The sequence below is a fragment of the Vigna umbellata genome, chromosome 7 (assembly GCF_029865625.1).
Source record: "Vigna umbellata cultivar VRB3 chromosome 7, Vumbellata_1.0, whole genome shotgun sequence".
NCBI classification, from domain to species: domain Eukaryota; kingdom Viridiplantae; phylum Streptophyta; class Magnoliopsida; order Fabales; family Fabaceae; genus Vigna; species Vigna umbellata.
This window is the reverse complement of record NC_142171.1, coordinates 39,860,719-39,878,776: the sequence shown is the minus strand read 5'-3', so window position 1 is coordinate 39,878,776 and position 18,058 is coordinate 39,860,719. Positions and strand designations below refer to the sequence as shown.

At 38.9% G+C, this 18,058-nt stretch overlaps 2 protein-coding genes across 3 annotated transcripts; both read right to left on the bottom strand.

Moving 5' to 3' along the window:
• Positions 1 to 1,535: 1,535 nt before the first annotated feature.
• LOC148195988 (uncharacterized) lies at positions 1,536 to 2,162 on the bottom strand. Its single transcript, XM_088095343.1, has one exon. It carries the CDS (start codon positions 2,160 to 2,162, stop codon positions 1,536 to 1,538), a length of 627 nt encoding a protein of 208 aa, XP_087951469.1.
• A 5,801-nt stretch (positions 2,163 to 7,963) lies between these two features.
• Positions 7,964 to 11,453, bottom strand: LOC148195987 (CST complex subunit CTC1-like). 2 transcript variants are annotated; one of them, XM_088094528.1, is made up of 9 exons: positions 10,816 to 11,453; positions 10,331 to 10,449; positions 9,903 to 9,977; positions 9,729 to 9,807; positions 9,568 to 9,630; positions 9,406 to 9,483; positions 9,025 to 9,222; positions 8,711 to 8,815; positions 7,964 to 8,433 (listed from the first exon to the last, which is right to left on the bottom strand). In XM_088094528.1, the coding sequence occupies exons 1-9, from the start codon at positions 11,329 to 11,331 to the stop codon at positions 8,401 to 8,403; spliced, it is 1,266 nt and encodes a 421-aa protein (XP_087950654.1). In that variant the 5' UTR covers positions 11,332 to 11,453; the 3' UTR covers positions 7,964 to 8,400. The 2 variants fall into 2 exon arrangements, with proteins under 2 accessions (XP_087950654.1, XP_087950653.1); XM_088094527.1 differs by lacking the exon at positions 7,964 to 8,433 and having other exon boundaries at positions 8,440 to 8,815; positions 10,816 to 11,452.
• Between the last annotated feature and the right edge of the window lie 6,605 nt (positions 11,454 to 18,058).

Here is an 18,058-nt window from a genome sequence, read left to right as displayed (position 1 = left end):
GACCGTCCGTTCTAGTGTTGAAATGCTTGGCTTGATCCGTACCGAGCGCACTCAAAATCTTCACTAAATTTTCATCGGCTGACTGCTTTACTCTTATAAGATCGAAGACGTTGCTGGATATTCTAAGGTTACAACATTTAATACTCTCCGGTTCCAAGTGGAACTGTAACCTTAGATCTCTAAAACTCTCAACCAGATTGAGTTCTCTTACCATCATTGACGAGACGAGAACTACCTTTCTGCTTAGAGCGTCCGCCACAACGTTCGCTTTTCCTGGATGGTAAAGTAGTTCAAAATCATAGTCCTTTAGGAACTCAAGCCACCTCCTCTGTCTCATGTTCAACTCCTTCTGATCAAAGAGGTACTTGAGGCTCTTGTGATCATTGAAGACTTGGAAAGTTGATCCATACAAGTAGTGCCTCCAAATCTTCAGCGCGAAGATGACCGCTGCCAATTCCAAGTCGTGTGTCAGATAGTTCTTCTCGTGAATCTTCAGTTGACGAGAAGCGTACACTACCGCTCTCTTCTCTTGCATCAGCACACAGTCCAAACCTTGATGAGAAGCATCGCAGTATACCTCGAATGGTTTGGCTGTGTCAGGAATGACTAGAACTGGAGCGCTCGTTAACTTCCTCTTCAATTCTTGAAAACTGTCTTCACACCGATCGGTCCAAGCGAACGGGTGATCCTTTCGCGTTAGCTGCGTCAACGGTGCTACTATCTTAGAAAATCCTTCGATAAAGCGCCTATAGTAGCCCGCGAGTCCCACGAAGCTTCGGACATCAGTGACCGAACATGGACTCTCCCATTCTAGTACAGCTCGTACCTTGGCCGGATCCATGGATATTCCCCTGGTCGAGACGACGTGCCCCAAGAATTGTACTTCCTTCATCCAAAATTCACACTTGGAAAGCTTGGCGTACAACTCCTTTTCCCTCAGGACGCCAAGTACGATCCTCAAGTGTTCCTCATGTTTGTCACTGCTCTTGGAGTAGATGAGGATGTCGTCAATGAAGACGACCACGAACTTGTCCAAGTATGGTCGAAAAATGCGATTCATGTAGTCCATGAAGATCGCTGGTGCATTAGTGACACTGAACGGCATCACTACATATTCGTAGTGTCCGTAGCGAGACCTGAAAGCAGTCTTCTGGATATCTTCTTCCTTCACCCGAATTTGATGGTATCCCGATCACAAGTCAATCTTTGAGAATACACTCGCACCATGTAGTTGGTCCAGCAGATCGTCAACCCGTGGTAGGGGATACTTGTTCTTGATAGTCAGTTTGTTCAATTGCCGGTAGTCAATACAGAGCCGAGAGCTGCCATCCTTCTTCTTCACCAAGAGGACAGGCGCTCCCCAAGGTGATGCGCTCGGCCTGATAAACTTCTTATCCATTAACTCTTCAATCTGCGTTTTGAGTTCAACCAACTCAGCTGGTGACATCCGATAAGGTGCCACCGAAATGGGTCCTACAGTCGTCACCAAGTCAATCGTAAACTCTACCTCGCAAGGAGGAGGTAGTCCCGGTACTTCATCCGGAAAGACGTCCGAGAAATTCCTCTACGACCGATCGTTCTTCACTCCACTTACGACCGGACGTTCGTTCAGAACCTTCAAACTCCTCATCCGAGTGCGTCATGATCAGGAAACAACTAGCGCCCTCCATGATGTCTTCTTTCAACGGACTGAGCGTCATTGATAACTCTTCTTCTTCGTTTGGAAAAACCAACCTCTTCTCACCACAATCTATAAGAATGCGATTGGTAGCCAACCAATCCATCCCTGGAATCACTTCCAAACCTTGAAGAGGTAAGCAAATGAGGTTCACCTTATATCTACGCCCCTCAACCTCAATAGGACATCTAACACAAACTATAGACGTCCGAACCTCACCAGCCGCTGGGGTTGACACCACCAAGTCGAACTGCATCTCACTCTCAGCTAACCCCAGTTTCTCAACGTACGCCTTCGAGACGAAGGAGTGTGTTGCCCCCGAATCATACAGTACACAACAAGGCTTTCCAAACAATAAGCAAGTGCTGATGATGAGTGTACCTAAGCTGGCTGCTTCAGTGCCCATGATTGCGTACACTCTCCCCACTGCCTGCGCTCGTCCACCCCGACCTTGTTGCACTCTTCCAGCATTTGGCAGCCTCATTACCGCTCGTCCTCCCATATTGCACTCGCTCTCCAAGTGACCACTTCTTCTACAGCGATTGCAATACTTCCCTCTAACCAACTGAGGACAGGATGACTTGAAATGGGGTCCTCCACATCAAAAATATCTGACTGTCCCATGCTGTCCAAACTGTCCGGCAACAACCATAGCCTGAGACCCACTTGAATTTGATGGTTGTGCTGGACGAGCGTAAGGCGTCCTACTCCGATTCATATTAGTTCTGGACAAAATCGACCCCCTAGTTGCTTGCTGCTGCTTCTTCTGCTGCTCTACTTCGGCCACATTCTTCTCTAACACCTTGGCCCTCTCAACCATTGCAAGAAACGACCTAATGCACAGGCTGGATATCAGCAACTTCAATTCACTCCTCAGCCCGTTCTCAAATTTCCGACACTGCCACTCTTCGTTGGTCGCCATGGTATTGAAACGAACAAGATGTTTGAACTTGTTGGTGTACTCAAAAACCGACATACCACCCTGCACCAACTGGAGAAACTCTACCTCCTTAGTGAAACGAACGCTATCTGGGAAATATTCTTCATAAAACTTGGTCTTGAACACTTCCCAAGAGATGGGACTTTGAGCGTCCGTCAATATCGCCTTCATGCTCGCCCACCAATGACTGGCCTCTCCAGTCAGCAGATACTCAGTGAACGCTAATCTGTTGTCGTCCGGACACCTCTTGGCGTTGTAGATCCGCTCCATGTCTCGCACCCCCTAATCGGCCTCGTCAGGAAGGCACTTCCCACTGAATTTCGCAGGGTGATGTTGGAGGAAATTCTCTAAGCTCCACTCAGCCTGATGAGTAGCGTTGGAAGAGGACGCTCCCGGTATGTTTCTGGTGGTTACAATGATTTCCATCAATTGCCTCTGGGTTGCTTCAGAGTTGGCGCGTGCGGCCTCCAAACTCTATAATGCGGTAGTATTCTGCTGCACCAAGGCAGCGTTCTGCTGTTGGAGCGCTTTTATCACTGACTCCAACAGTCTTGTGTTGTCGGATACAACACGGTCGATAGGTTGAGGAGGAGGTTTGGGTGCCATTTGTTCTCTGAAAAACAGAGAAAAACGATCGTTAGTTAAGTTCAAAGAGTTTAGAATAACTCATCAAATGGACATTAAGTACACAACAAAAATATAGTGCACTCATAACCTACAGTGTCCTTAAAAGAACAAAACTGCTCTGATACCACTAATGTAACATCCCAAAAATACAGAAATGAAACCATATAATGGAATTGATTACTATTAACAATAAGTCAGTTCAGTCTTAGCTAAACAACGAACGGTTAGGGTCGAACGACCTTACACAAGTTACAAACTTAAATTGTTCCAGATAAAAGAAAACATGACCGAACGGTTTACAAAAGTACAAATACCGAACGGTCACCTAGATCAAAAGAAAGGAGGTGACCGAACGATTACCTCACAACTAAACTACTAAAGACTAGCCGAACGCTCCTATGGCTCGGCCTTCACTTCCACTTCTATCAAATGCTCTTCTTCCAGCGCATCCTCCAACAGCGCCTCCCTATCTGCTCACATCCACACGGATGATCATTGCAATGACAAGACGGACGTACAAGGACGAGACAACACAATAAAACACAGGGTAAGCTTATGTAATTTAATTGAAGTAATAACATACATTTATCACATTCAAACACATCAAATACATCTCAACATACGATTCAAGCAAGGCCTACCACTAGACTGACTGTTCGGACTGTATGAATTCTGTGCAGCTACGACGTTCGTGCACCCGGGTGATGTAGTAACTGGAATACTCTCATCAGCTGCCACCCGAGGTTAGTCCGTTCCGTCCAAAGTACCTCTAAGGACTAGGACCTCCTGCCGTTCCCACACATGATCTACCCTCCTCTACGTGAGGACGAGTACTCACGGAACATCAGGATGAACCGCCAGCTAAGCATTACCACATTCATACTATAAAAATTCCAATATTCAATCAAGAGTCGTTCCTCCCTGGAACGCTCGTCCAAAACCCACAACCTTTTATTTATATCATATACTCTTCATACTTTATAATCTTTCACTTTAGTGTCATTTTTATCATCATTTCTAAGAACATAAAATAACGAACGTTCAGCCCTCTTCAGGATGAGGACGAACTATAGGAATGAGACCGATAAATCTCCCATTCCAGAACAGAATAAGACCGAGTACAATAATACAATATATATGAAGAACGTTATTTACCACGTGAATCAGTTGAATGAACTGACTCTCGTGAGTTCAGACCCATACTCAGAGAATAAATTAAGTACGGAAGCTCTAGGCCGGATCCAATGGATGTAGACACATCAAGGCGTTTAAAGAACCGTATTTAGAATAATTCAATTATAGAGTCGAATGTCAGTCAATGACCGAACACGGTAAAGTAGATTCTATTGAAATTGGACGAACGCTATTTCATCAAGATTGATTTACTATAAACGAGTACGAGCGCTCGGTATAAGACCCAGCACCACTCATTACAAGAGTTTGGTGTGAGACCGAGCACTGCTAAACTTAAAATAAAAGATTAATAAAGAAGATATTATCGGAATTGTGTCTAAGAATAACTACCATATACAAATACATATATATACCAGATCTATGTTTGTCACTAAAAGCTCAGATGCAACTACGCTTGGCCGAACACTCAAGCACAACATTACTACAAGAAGGCGCTCGTCCTCAACTAGAATTCTTTCCAAATGAAAGAATTCAATGTCAAACCAGTTTACTAGAAACACCGAACGGTCAAGGACCGTTCAATGACGAACGTATATTATCATAGGAAAATTTCATATTCGTGACTCATTTATCTTCAACTCATTTCTCATTAAATAATTTCATAACTTTATAAAATCCACATCATAATCAATTTGTATACTTCTTACACTCCATATCGTACTAATAAATCATATTCCACATAAACAATCATATCAACATTCATACAATCCAAACATATCAACCATCATGCATAATATTCATTCAGTCAAAGAACGGACATTCATACAGTGCAACAACATATAAATTAAATTAAATAAGCTTCCTTTACCTGGATATGCGATTGAACATCCTAAGCGTAGGTTTTTTGGTTCGTCCGACTACAATCTTTCTACCCTCAACGATCACTTAACTCTTCCAAGTCATGCGTGCACAGCCACACAGGAGCACCTTGCTACCAAAGGAAAACATTATTACCAAATTAAGGCAGAAAGTTGGTATCAACGAAATATTCCCAGCTGTCAATTTGTTGACGAACCTGAGTTTGAAATATTGACCAAGGGAAAAGTGAACTAGCATACATCTGAACTAGCCCTTCTTTCTGTTAAAACCTTGCATAATTAAACTCATTAGAAATGGAATAGATCAAAGAGCTTCAGCCAAAGTAAGAACACCTTAAAATCAAAGGAAGAAGATTACATGTTTTGATCCCAAAATCTCCTTGTCAGATAAGATACCATCAAACTTTTTCCGGAAGCTTGAGACAAGAAGTAATACCCTGCCACGAAAAAGGAATGACATATATTCCAGCAATCTTTAAAACTCTGAAGTTCCAAATCAATTGCAGTAAAAGTAAATCAAATTATTTAATACCAGAGTCTTGCAGAAAATGGTAACGACTGAATGAACTTCCCTAGCATACCGGCAGAAGGAAAAACTACATTACACCTGCAATACTAAACTGAATCATGACTTTTCTGCAAAGAATATGATTATGCAAATAGACTTATCAAATAGGTCAGAAACATTTAAGGAACAACTTGTGGATAATTGTTAAAGAAATCAATTGCTTTTCTTGGCTGCTTTCTTGAGAGAGCTTTTGAAAAATATGCAGCTAATATTGTATCATGCAAAACGTACAACAATTCAGAACATGACCATGCATATTTCAGTATTTCAGTCACATGCAGTTGCTTGGGGACGAACGAGCGGAGAGGTGACACTGTCCAAGGCCAATCGCTATGACCCAGGCCGATCGAGAGTTGTCGAGCGATCTGAGGCCAATCGCTATAACCCAGGCCGATCGGGAGTCGCCGAACGGTTCGAGGCCAATCACCCAGGAAGATCGGGAGTCGCCGAGCGATCGGAGGCCAATCACCCACGCAAATCGGGAGTCGCCGAGCGATCCGATGCCAATCACCCAGGTAGATCATGAGCCGCCGAGAGTGTGGGGTCAATACTGAACACCTGAAATCTGCCGGATCCAAACAGGAGAGGATGGCCAGATCCGAACAAGAGAGGACTGCCAGATTCGCACGGAAGAGGACTGTTGGACCCGAACGGGAGAGAACCGCCGAATCCGAACGTGAGAGGACGGCCGGAACCGAATGGTCTTACAGTTACAGTCAAAGGCCGAACGGTCTTACAGTCAAAACGGTCTCCCAGTCATTGGCCGAACGGTCTTAGAATTAGAATGAAGGGTGGGGAGGGAAAGGTGGATGGAAGAATCAATGCCCAGGAAAGAAGGATGGATTCTGTGAAGAGGTGGACCAGCGAACAAAAAAAGGGCCTTGTCGTTCTTGATACACCTGCAGAGGGGAGAGAGCCGTTTGAAGCATTGAAAGACATCGAAGACCATTTCCGCAGGGCTTATGATTCTGGAAAAGAGGTGATCAAAATGCTGGAAGCTAATAAAATCCAAGAAGAATGGAAGTCATTGGAGGAGGAATTGCCACCACCCAAACCTCGAGACCTGAATTGGAGGGCAGTTGCCAGAGGGTTCCCTTCATATGATTACACGATGATGAAGAGGAGCTAGGAGATCAAATTTCACGATTCCAAACTTGAGGACAAGGTTGTTTAGCAGCGGGATGTAATAATAGGATCTAATATGAGAGGTTATAATAGGTAATAGATGTAGGGGAGAGAAAACAGTTTAGGAATTAATTGCGTTAGGTAGTTAGAAGTGGGTTGCTGCTATAAGAAGGCAAGGGGGGTCTGGTAGAGAGGACAACTTTGAGTATTCTTTTGTATAGACAGGTGTTGGACCTTGTGAGGGGGATTAGGCCTCCGTTAGGGCTAAGAGGGGGATTAGGCCTCCATTAACGCTATCTGTGTACTTTCTTTCGATATCAATACATAAACCATTCTTTTTTACAATGTGAATTCTCGATTGTGAGTGTGTGAGTGATTGTTTTAGGTAGGTTTCAAACTTAGGAACCTAACAAAAACAGAGGTCAGGACTTCAAATCTGGCAGTTTCTATTTCCTATGTGCTAGTTAAATTATAAACTAAGCATAGGGTTTGCGCCTGCATGTCTTTATGACTATGTTTGATGCTTCAAGTCAAAACTAATTTTTTTTTCACTCGCGGGATCAAGCTAGAGACAAAAAGACATCTCCAGCACCCACCTAGTAACTAGGGTTAGGAATTTGTAGTCTTTGACGGATTTAGGATTCTAACTCCCTATGAAAAATCAGAATTAAGAAAAACTCACGTCTATGCTGTTTAGCACTAATGGGTAAATTTGACATTTACTGGATCAAGGAAACTATAATATAGGAAATTTCTTCATTCCACTCACAATTCATAAATCTTAAGTTTTCTACAGATTGTGTCCTTAATAAGATTTTAAAGAATCTCAACTGACCATAGGGCATTTAATTACGTAATATGGATTTTGAAATTATCATAACCAAGAAAGATTAGTTATATACAAAAAAACTTAAAACATAATGGGGCCACCAGTCTGTTAATAATATTAAACTTGCAGAGAAACTAAACTTCCAGAAATAAAATCTGAAAGGGAACACATTAGTCTAAGCTGGTACTTCACAATCTTCTCATCTTTAACTCTACACTTCCTTTTTTTACCAAGTAACTGTTCTAATGAAGATTTGATAGCAGTTCATATTGAAATTAATGACTATAATTTCTGACTAAATCTAACAAAAACAAACCTTTTCTTGAAGAGGAAATTTGTGAGATACTCTAAGCATATGGTAGGATCCAGGCTCTAGTGTCTCACTTTCATTCTTACTATTTATGCATGAGTAAAGGGGAATGTTTCTACATTTAACATTCTTCCAATGACAGCAAACAAAAAATGGAGTGCTTAATTCTCTTTTTGCTTTGGAGCAATTAAAGATTGTTCTACATGATAATGACTCACTCCCAAGCCTTTCAATCTGATCCACAGGTTCGTCTATTTTGTCCATAAAAACCTCATAGTCCGTCACTTGTAAATCCAAAATGACTGTTTAGTTTAAACACATAATTCTGAGGACAGCCTAATTACCTGTGATCAAGTTAGGAACTTTTAAACACTATTTTCAAACTGTCAAGAAAAATAATTAATAAAGTCATCTCAACATCACAAAATCAACTTGTAAAAGAAATTAGATACTTGGCTACAAGTATCGACTAAACTATGAAATCAGTTGAACCCATAAATTTACAAGGGTTAGAAATGTTAAGTCTGCAAAAGGCAGTGTTTAATTTTAGTCCTTCAAAAATATATAGTCTCATTTTAGTCCCTCTTTAAGAAAATATGGACTACATATGGGACAACAAACCTCATATATTTCGTTGGGGTTCCAAGTTAAGGGAAGGTCTGGTATAACAATATCAACACCACCAGTTGCATCAACCAGATGCAGTCTTCTAGTCGATGGATCAACCTGAATAGGCAAAGCAAAAAGCCAAAAGCATGATAACCAAATTATTAGTAATCAACATTCTCCAAGAATCATTTAAATTTTTGCCGTGTCTCCTTCTTTAAAAATCAAAGAAAATCATGTCACGTTAAAAAGAATAAAAAGAAGAACAACCATTGACAATTGTGGTTTATTCACAAGCATGGAAATGAAAGATAAATTGAACCACTAACCTTAAGGTACCCAAGCAAAACAACACCTACATCTTCACTTTGAATGATCCTCCTAAGTGATCTACCATTATATCTTGCTTCACGTGATAAAATACTGAACTGGTTGCCAATAGGCAATAATTTACAGTGATTTTCCGACTTCATAATTCTTAGCAAGGTGTGTATACAGTGACAAATGAAGATAGAGATCGGTATTACCTGTAATAAAACAGATGAAGTAATTATCCTTCAGTGGTTAATAACAAATTCTTTCTATGAAAACATAACAGTAAAATTCTTTTTTCGGATGAAGTAAAGCCTATATGCTATATATAGACCATGTTAGATCCAAACATTACAAAGTATCAGAAGAAAAATTAAATATAAACACAAATAACATACCAATTTCAGAAAACTGCAATTCAGTACTCTACCACAACCATTCAAGTCATGTGTGCACAGCCACACAGGAGCACCTTGCTACCAAAGGAAAACAGTATTACCAAATTAAGGCAGAAAGTTGGTATCAACGAAATATTCCCAGCTGTCAATTTGTTGACGAACCTGAGTTTGAAATATTGACCAAGGGAAAAGTGAACTAGCATACATCTGAACTAGCCCTTCTTTCTGTTAAAACCTTGCATAATTAAACTCATTAGAAATGGAATAGATCAAAGAGCTTCAGCCAAAGTAAGAACACCTTAAAATCAAAGGAAGAAGATTACATGTTTTGATCCCAAAATCTCCTTGTCAGATAAGATACCATCAAACTTTTTCCGGAAGCTTGAGACAAGAAGTAATACCCTGCCACGAAAAAGGAATGACATATATTCCAGCAATCTTTAAAACTCTGAAGTTCCAAATCAATTGCAGTAAAAGTAAATCAAATTATTTAATACCAGAGTCTTGCAGAAAATGGTAACGACTGAATGAACTTCCCTAGCATACCGGCAGAAGGAAAAACTACATTACACCTGCAATACTAAACTGAATCATGACTTTTCTGCAAAGAATATGATTATGCAAATAGACTTATCAAATAGGTCAGAAACATTTAAGGAACAACTTGTGGATAATTGTTAAAGAAATCAATTGCTTTTCTTGGCTGCTTTCTTGAGAGAGCTTTTGAAAAATATGCAGCTAATATTGTATCATGCAAAACGTACAACAATTCAGAACATGACCATGCATATTTCAGTATTTCAGTCACATGCAGTTGCTTGCATTAGCCCAAGCTCAACTTCTTCAGACTGTCGTACTTTAAGCATTTATGCAATGTCAATTTGAACAGAACACAAGCAAGCACAGTTATAGTAGCAATACATACACAGTTTGGCACGGGGAGAAGGATTGCACAATAATGCTGGTCTTGATGCAGGCCCCAAGAATAATTATTTTTGTCCACGAAAAGTGCGGATTCACAATATGCACATTTCTTACAGATAACTGCAAACGGTTATGATTTTTGGTGTCAAAACTTAAAACTCAAAATGGGTCACAGATTATATAGGTCACGAGTTCAATTTGTAAGCACCCCAATGTAAAACATTTTTACACGGACATTAAAGATTAATTCACCCTGTTGCCACATCATACTAATGAATGAGATGTGATAAATGAGCACATCCTATTGGATGTCTGGGGAAAAAATGTGTTCTTCAACATGGTGCTACATTTACAACCCAATAGATACCTCAGGAGGTGAAATTTATCCTGACAGTGAGAAAAAGATCTGTGTTCTTCAATATGGTGCTACATTCACAATCCAAAAGATATCTCAGGTCAAGAAAACAGAAAATTTGCTTCACTTACAATGGAGCCAACTCTCAGACCATGCATCGAGGTATGCAGTTGATCAGTTAAAAGAAGCCACACATCATGGTCCAACTCCAGAACCATCCCTTGCATGTACGCACCTTTAACTACACCAATATAAGAACCACATTCACCCTTTCCCTTGATCTCACTCTTCAGGCTTGGCATGCATTTCTCCGAACAAGACCCAACATGCAGAACCGACTCATCTTTAGTCACATACATCTCTCGAGACTCCTCCTTCGTCAGGTAAACTAGCTTCTTCTTCAAACCAGACACCACAACCCGTTCGTCAATTAGCTTGGTGATTGCAGGGTGCCAAGAGGAAGCACTGCCACAAAAATACACAATCTCCATTTTGGTAAAAGAGTGTCCCTTCCTACTCTCATTCAATTTTCCAATCAAAACCTCCTTGGAACAACAAAGCCTACACTCACAACACACCAATTGCACTGAAAACCCTGGCAGGTTCACCTTAGAGCCTGAATTCAAGCCAGAGGTACTAGCCGCCATGGTGCACTGCACGACAAAGAGGGGACCAACGGACTCCACCACACCGTTTGAACAGTTATAGTAGCAATAAATACACAGTTTGGCACGGGGAGAAGGATTGCACAATAAAGCCTAGAGGATGGGACGTTTGGCACATAGCAATTCAATTCTTTTATCTATCTAAGGAAAGAGAAATCAATTAGAATTTAAAAGAAGTGCATGGTACACATCTAATCCAGCAAAACAAAAGTGGGGGCCACCTCTTGGTTGAAAGCTCACAAATGCAAAGCACGGCCATTTCAAAATTGGTTTGGAATCTTGTTCCTTTTATTAAAGTGTAATGCAAATTCTAGAAGAATGTAGAAGCTCCTTAGATAGAAGAATTGAAATGTAATACAAGTTCTAGAATATTCTAGAAAAACCTAAGATAGGAAGAAAAATCAAGAATATTCTACATAGGTAAAAATCTAGAACATTCCACATAAGTTGTGACTAGTATGTTCTAGAATAATCTATGGGTCTATAAATACCCATCAACTCTACCATTTGATGTAAGATGTAGCCAACATCTACCATTTTGTATGAAGCCAACATCTACCATTTGTATGAGCCAACATCTACTACAACTAAAAAACAACTACAACACTTCTTTCAACTACTACTTCTACATTCTACTATCTCTACATTTTCTCTACCACATCAACTACTCCTTTCACAACCTTCAAAATACTAACAGTGGTACCAGAGCTACGTTCGGTCATCTACTGGGCGTAGATAAAATTTTCAACTACCTCAAACAAAGCTATAACTCATTCTACTACTCCCAAATATATTCTCAACAATGGCTACTACTAATCAAACATCATCAATTCCAGTACCTATTTTCAAAGGAGAAAATTATGATTTCTGGAGTGTCAAAATGAAGACATTCTTCCGTTCTCAAGATTTATGGGACATCATAGAAGAAGGATTCCCTATTCCAGAAGACACTTTCACTCTTACTACAGCTCAAAAGAAGGAGTTGAAAGAAAACAAGCAGAAAGATTCAAGGGCTTTATTTGTTCTTCAACAAGCAGTTGATGACACAATTTTTCCAAGGATAATTGGTGCTACAAGTGCAAAACAAGCTTGGAACACAATACAAGAGGAGTTTCAAGGAAGTGACGAGGTACGCAATATTAAACTTCATTCTCTAAGAAGAGAGTTTGAATTATTAAGAATGAAAGAATCTGAGACCATTAAAGACTACTATTCTAGAATAAAAGAAATAGTTAGTCAAATGAGAGCCTATGGGGAAAATATTCTTGACAAAAAGATCGTTGAGAAAATTTTAATTTCTATTCCCCAAAAGTATGATGCAATCGCAACTGCGATTGAACAAACAAAAGATTTGGCTACATTGTCAGTCACACAACTAATGGGCTCTCTTGAAGCTTATGAACAAAGATTGAAAAGGCATGAAGAAGACTCGGTTGAAAATGCCTTTCAATCAAAACTAAAATTACGGTCTCAGAATAAAGAATATGAAGGAAATAAAAGTAGAGAAGAAATTTCTAGAAATAAAGAAAATCCTAGAAGCTTCTCTAAGACTCGTCAAGAAAAATATCCTCCATGTGACATATGTAAAAAGACAAGTCACTTGGAAAAAGATTGTTGGCATCATGGAAAACCTCAATGCCACTATTGCAAGAAATTTGGTCACACAGAAAAGTATTGTCGTAATAAAAATAAGCATAAAGCAAACTTTGTAGAAGAAGATAATCAAGAGAAACTCTTATTCTACGCCAATCAAGAATCTTCTGGTAGAGAAGAAAGTTGGTACTTGGATAGTGGATGCAGTAATCACATGGCAAAAGATCAAAGTATCTTCAAAGACATTGATAAATCTGTCAATGTCAAAGTTCGGCTAGGAAATGGCACCACAGTGGAGTCTCGAGGCAAAGGAACTGTCATGGTGGAGACAAAGAAAGGTACAAAATTCATCAAGGATGTTTTACTAGTTCCAAATCTTAAAGAAAATCTTTTAAGTATTGGCCAAATGATGGAGAATGGATATTCTCTTCATTTTGAGAAAGATACATGCAAAACTTATGACAATAAAATGATAGAAATTGGCCAAGTAAAAATGGAGAAGAGAAATAGAAGCTTTCCTATAAGCTTCAAACCTGGAACTAATATTGCCATGAAGGTAGAAGTTGATGACTCATGGCTTTGGCATAGGAGATTTGGCCACTTCAACACACATGCCTTAAAACTTCTATATACGAAAAACATGATGAGAGATCTTCCATGCTTGAAGGAGAATAATGAATCATGTGAAGGATGTCTCCTCGGAAAACAACATCGATTACCATTCTCGACAGACAAAGCATGGAGAGCAAAAGACTTATTGGAGTTAATTCATACCGATGTTTGCGGACCGATGAGAACACCTTCACATCATAACAACAGGTATTTCATCCTCTTCATTGATGACTTCTCTAGAATGACATGGGTCTATTTCTTAAAGGCAAAGTCAGAAGTTTTTGGAGTATTCAAGAAATTCAAGGCCCTTGTTGAGAAGCAAAGTGGAAAACAACTAAAAGTACTTAGAAGTGATCGTGGCAAGGAGTACACATCTCACGAGTTTGACAAATTCTGTGAAGATGAAGGCATAGAGCGACAACTTACAGTTGCATATACTCCACAACAAAATGGCGTGTCAGAGAGAAAGAATCGCACAGTTATGGAGATGGCAAGATCAATGCTGAAAGAGAAAAGTATGCCTAACACTTTTTGGGCTGAAGCAGTTTACACTGCAGTTTATATTCTAAACAGATGTCCAACTAAAGCAGTCCAAGACAAGACTCCTATTGAAGCTTGGAGTGGGAGAAAGCCATCGGCTAAACACCTACGAGTATTTGGATCTATCTGCTACATACATGTTCCTGATCAAAGGAGGCACAAGCTTGAAGACAAAACTATACGAGGAATATTTTTGGGATATAGCACACAGTCAAAAGGCTATCGAGTTTACAACCTACAAACTAAAAAGCTCATCATCAGTCGAGATGTTGAAGTTGATGAAAATGCTTCTTGGAATTGGGAAGAAGAAAAAGTTGTTAAAAGCAACATTCTACTTCCAGTGCAACAATCTCAAGAAGAAACTCAAGAAGAGGAAGAAAATTCAGCATCAAAGCAAGAACTATGGTCAAGGAAACGGAGGAAGAAGATCAAATTGATGATATGTTACCAAGACCAAGATTTGAACTACTGTGCACAATGTTTGGAGTTACCGAATTTGCATTAAGGAGGAGTATTAAAGTGTAATGCAAATTCTAGAAGAATGTAGAAGCTCCTTAGATAGAAGAATTGAAATGTAATACAAGTTCTAGAATATTCTAGAAAAACCTAAGATAGGAAGAAAAATCAAGAATATTCTACATAGGTAAAAATCTAGAACATTCCACATAAGTTGTGGCTAGTATGTTCTAGAATAATCTATGGGTCTATAAATACCCATCAACTCTACCATTTGATGTAAGATGTAGCCAACATCTACCATTTTGTATGAAGCCAACATCTACCATTTGTATAAGCCAACATCTACTACAACTAAAAAACAACTACAACACTTCTTTCAACTACTACTTCTACATTCTACTATCTCTACATTTTCTCTACCACATCAACTACTCCTTTCACAACCTTCAAAATACTAACACCTTTAAAAAGTAAAAGCACATGGGAAATCATGGGGCCACCTCACGGTTTTCTTAATGGCTTGAAGTGCAGATTTTTTTCACTCTCCGTGCTCTTACACTCCTCCACACAAGCATTTGATCTGATCATCTGTAGGACGCCACCGCTGACAGGTGGATCTCTCTATTTCCATCTCACTCATCCTTCCTCTCGAAGTATTCTAAAACATAAAATTAAAAAAAATAAAATAAAATAAAAAGAACAAAAACAAAACAAAAAGCATAACATAAAAAAAATAGATTCTTAGTTCAGTGTTTTCTTTATTTGTTTTTGTTTCCTTTTAGGTTTATTTTGTCCAGTCAATCTTTGATGTTTCAGTGTCTAGTCTCAGATCTGTTTCACGGTCCTTGCAAAAGGGTCCTAAATGGATTTATGTCCAGTTGTCCTTGTCCATGTTGTTCATGTAAATTAAGTTTCTGTGTTTATTTAGTTTTAAGTGGGGTACGTGGCGTTGTTCTACCCGATTGTCTCTGCCATACCTTCAATCGAAGGGAGATTAACGTCTGGTTTCCAGCCTATATACCCCTTAAGTTTTAAGACAGTTATGTTTTAAGTTTAGAAAAATGAAAAAAAAGAAGGAAAAGAAGGAACGAAAATATGGACAGAAGGAAAGAAATAACAGAAAGCGAGATCCAAAGTTTTGAGGACTTACCCGGAAGAAGAAGGCCTTACAGAAGCTCGTTGCAGAACTCAGACGCCTTCGGAGGCACACTCGGGCAGAGGCTCCGCGCAGATTCCAGACGCTTAGAGAGAAGAGAGAGAAAAAGAGGAGCAGAGAGAGAGTGAGCAGTCAGAAATGTCCCTCGACGCGAAGGAGGTGCCCATTTATAGCCAAAATTCAGCCACTGTAGCAACAGTTCCGGTCATTACCACCGAAACTGTTGTCACAGTACCGGTCATCCTTTTTCAAAAAAATAAAAAATAAAAAATAAAAAATAAAAAAAATAAAAAAAAATATATATTAGCATCTACTGATGGGTGCTAGGTGATTAGGCATCTGCTGATGGATGTCACTGACAACATCTACTGATGGATGTTACTGAAAAATTTCTTCCCATTTCCTTACCTTTTATTGCACTTGTCTATATTATTTGACTGCTCTGAAATTGAAAATCTGATGATTGTAACACACTGAGGACATTGTGTAATATAAGTGTGGTCTACTGGGGGGAAATTCTGATTTTTCTGTTAGTTTCTGTTAGTTTGTATTTTGTGTGTTAAATTTTTTGATTTTGAGTGTTAAATTTTTTCTGTTTTTAGTTGTTTTGTGTGCAATAAATTTTACATTTTTCTCTTGATTTCTAGATGATGTCTAAGTTGTAGATTTTTCCTTCACTTACTTAATACTTATAGTTTGAAATCCTTGCTTTTCTCTGCTTGGAAGATGATTATAATGTTTAAGAGGTTGATTTGATCGTGACAAAAACACCCTGTGTGAGAATTTGAGCCACTTAATTTTCTTTCTTGTGTGTGATATGTCTCTCGATTGCTTGCACATATGCCTTGGCTTGATTCTTTTTGATAATTCTTGATGGATATGCATGTTTAGAAATGATAAAGGCATTTTTATTCTTGAGCCTCTTTAGCCAAATAAGCCTACCTTGTTATTATCCTTTGATAACCCCTTTGAGCCTATACTTTTCCCATTTCTTTGTGTTGAAGCTCATGCACTGGCCCTGAGTGAAAAACAATGATTACCTTAACCTTAGGGAAGTCTGGAGCTATAGAAGTGTTTTGTGAAAAAGTGTGGTCTCCTTGGGGATTCTGATAAATTGGTTAGCTGATTCCTCATCTTGTTTTATGTTGGAAATATAATTTCTATCCTGTTGTGTGATAAAGAGAGAAATAAGAGAGACAGCATGAAAAAAAAAATTTTGATGAGAAAGAGAAAGAAAAAAAAATGATTAAAAAATAATAATAATAATTTTGTGGATAATGGAGTCGAGAAGAGGATCGAATTAGAGGTTGGGTGAAATTTTACTGTATTTCCACTTATTCCCCATTGCTCCTCTATTTCTTCTGAACTGTAGCTACTGATCCATATTTATCCTCCCCTATCCTTGGCCCCATTACAACCCAGTAAAGACCTTTAGATCTGAACATGCATATGTTTTAAGTTTTGATAATTAGAAACTTGCCAAGTCTGCTTGTGTTTGCTTTCTTGAGTGCATTGAGTTGAAATTCTTTACCCTATACACTTGAGAGAAACACTGATAGTGCATCCGTGAGGTTATGTTATTTTTAATTCACCTCTTGAGCTCATTAATTATTTTTCCGTGTATTGAATTACTTGGATGATTTCTCTAAGTATCTATTTAATTTGATTGTGTGTTGGATATGGTCTACTTCTTTTCGTTGTCTAGATTTCTTGAGAACTTTGTAAATTCTGTTTATTTTCTCTTGAGTCTTTGTTTTTTGTATGCTGCATTTGTGTTACGCCTTTGAAGTCCTTTGAACTATTCCCTGATTTGCGTCTTGATTTTGCCCAGGAGTGCAAAAGACTAAGTGTGGTCTATTTTGATGAGTCAATATTTTCTTCACTTCACTTAGTTTATTATACTAAAATTAATCAGGGAATTGTGCTTAATTGTCCAGTATTTTACCATTTTTCTTGATTGTGCTTAATTCGATCAGAAATTCTTATTTTAATTAATTTGAATTATCTGAGCTAATTATTTGCATTAGTAATTACAGGGAAAATTTTGGATAACTTTTTGGGACATTTGAAGGTTAAATGAGAAATGGCAATTGAGCCCAATGCATCTCAGCCATTTCAATTTTCGCACAGTGCTGCGTGAATTTTGTGTCAACTTGTTTGTCGTCGTTTGAATTCAATTCTTATCCTTTTTCCATGCAATTTTTTTTCATAGTTTCGTCTAGATGTCTATTTTCACGTATAGTTTTTCGTTTGTTCAAATTCGTTTTGTGTTGTTCCCAGTATTTTTTGTACTCTCCTATGTCAGTCCAGTGATTACTGTTTGAGTGTTCTAATATGTTTGCATTGTTT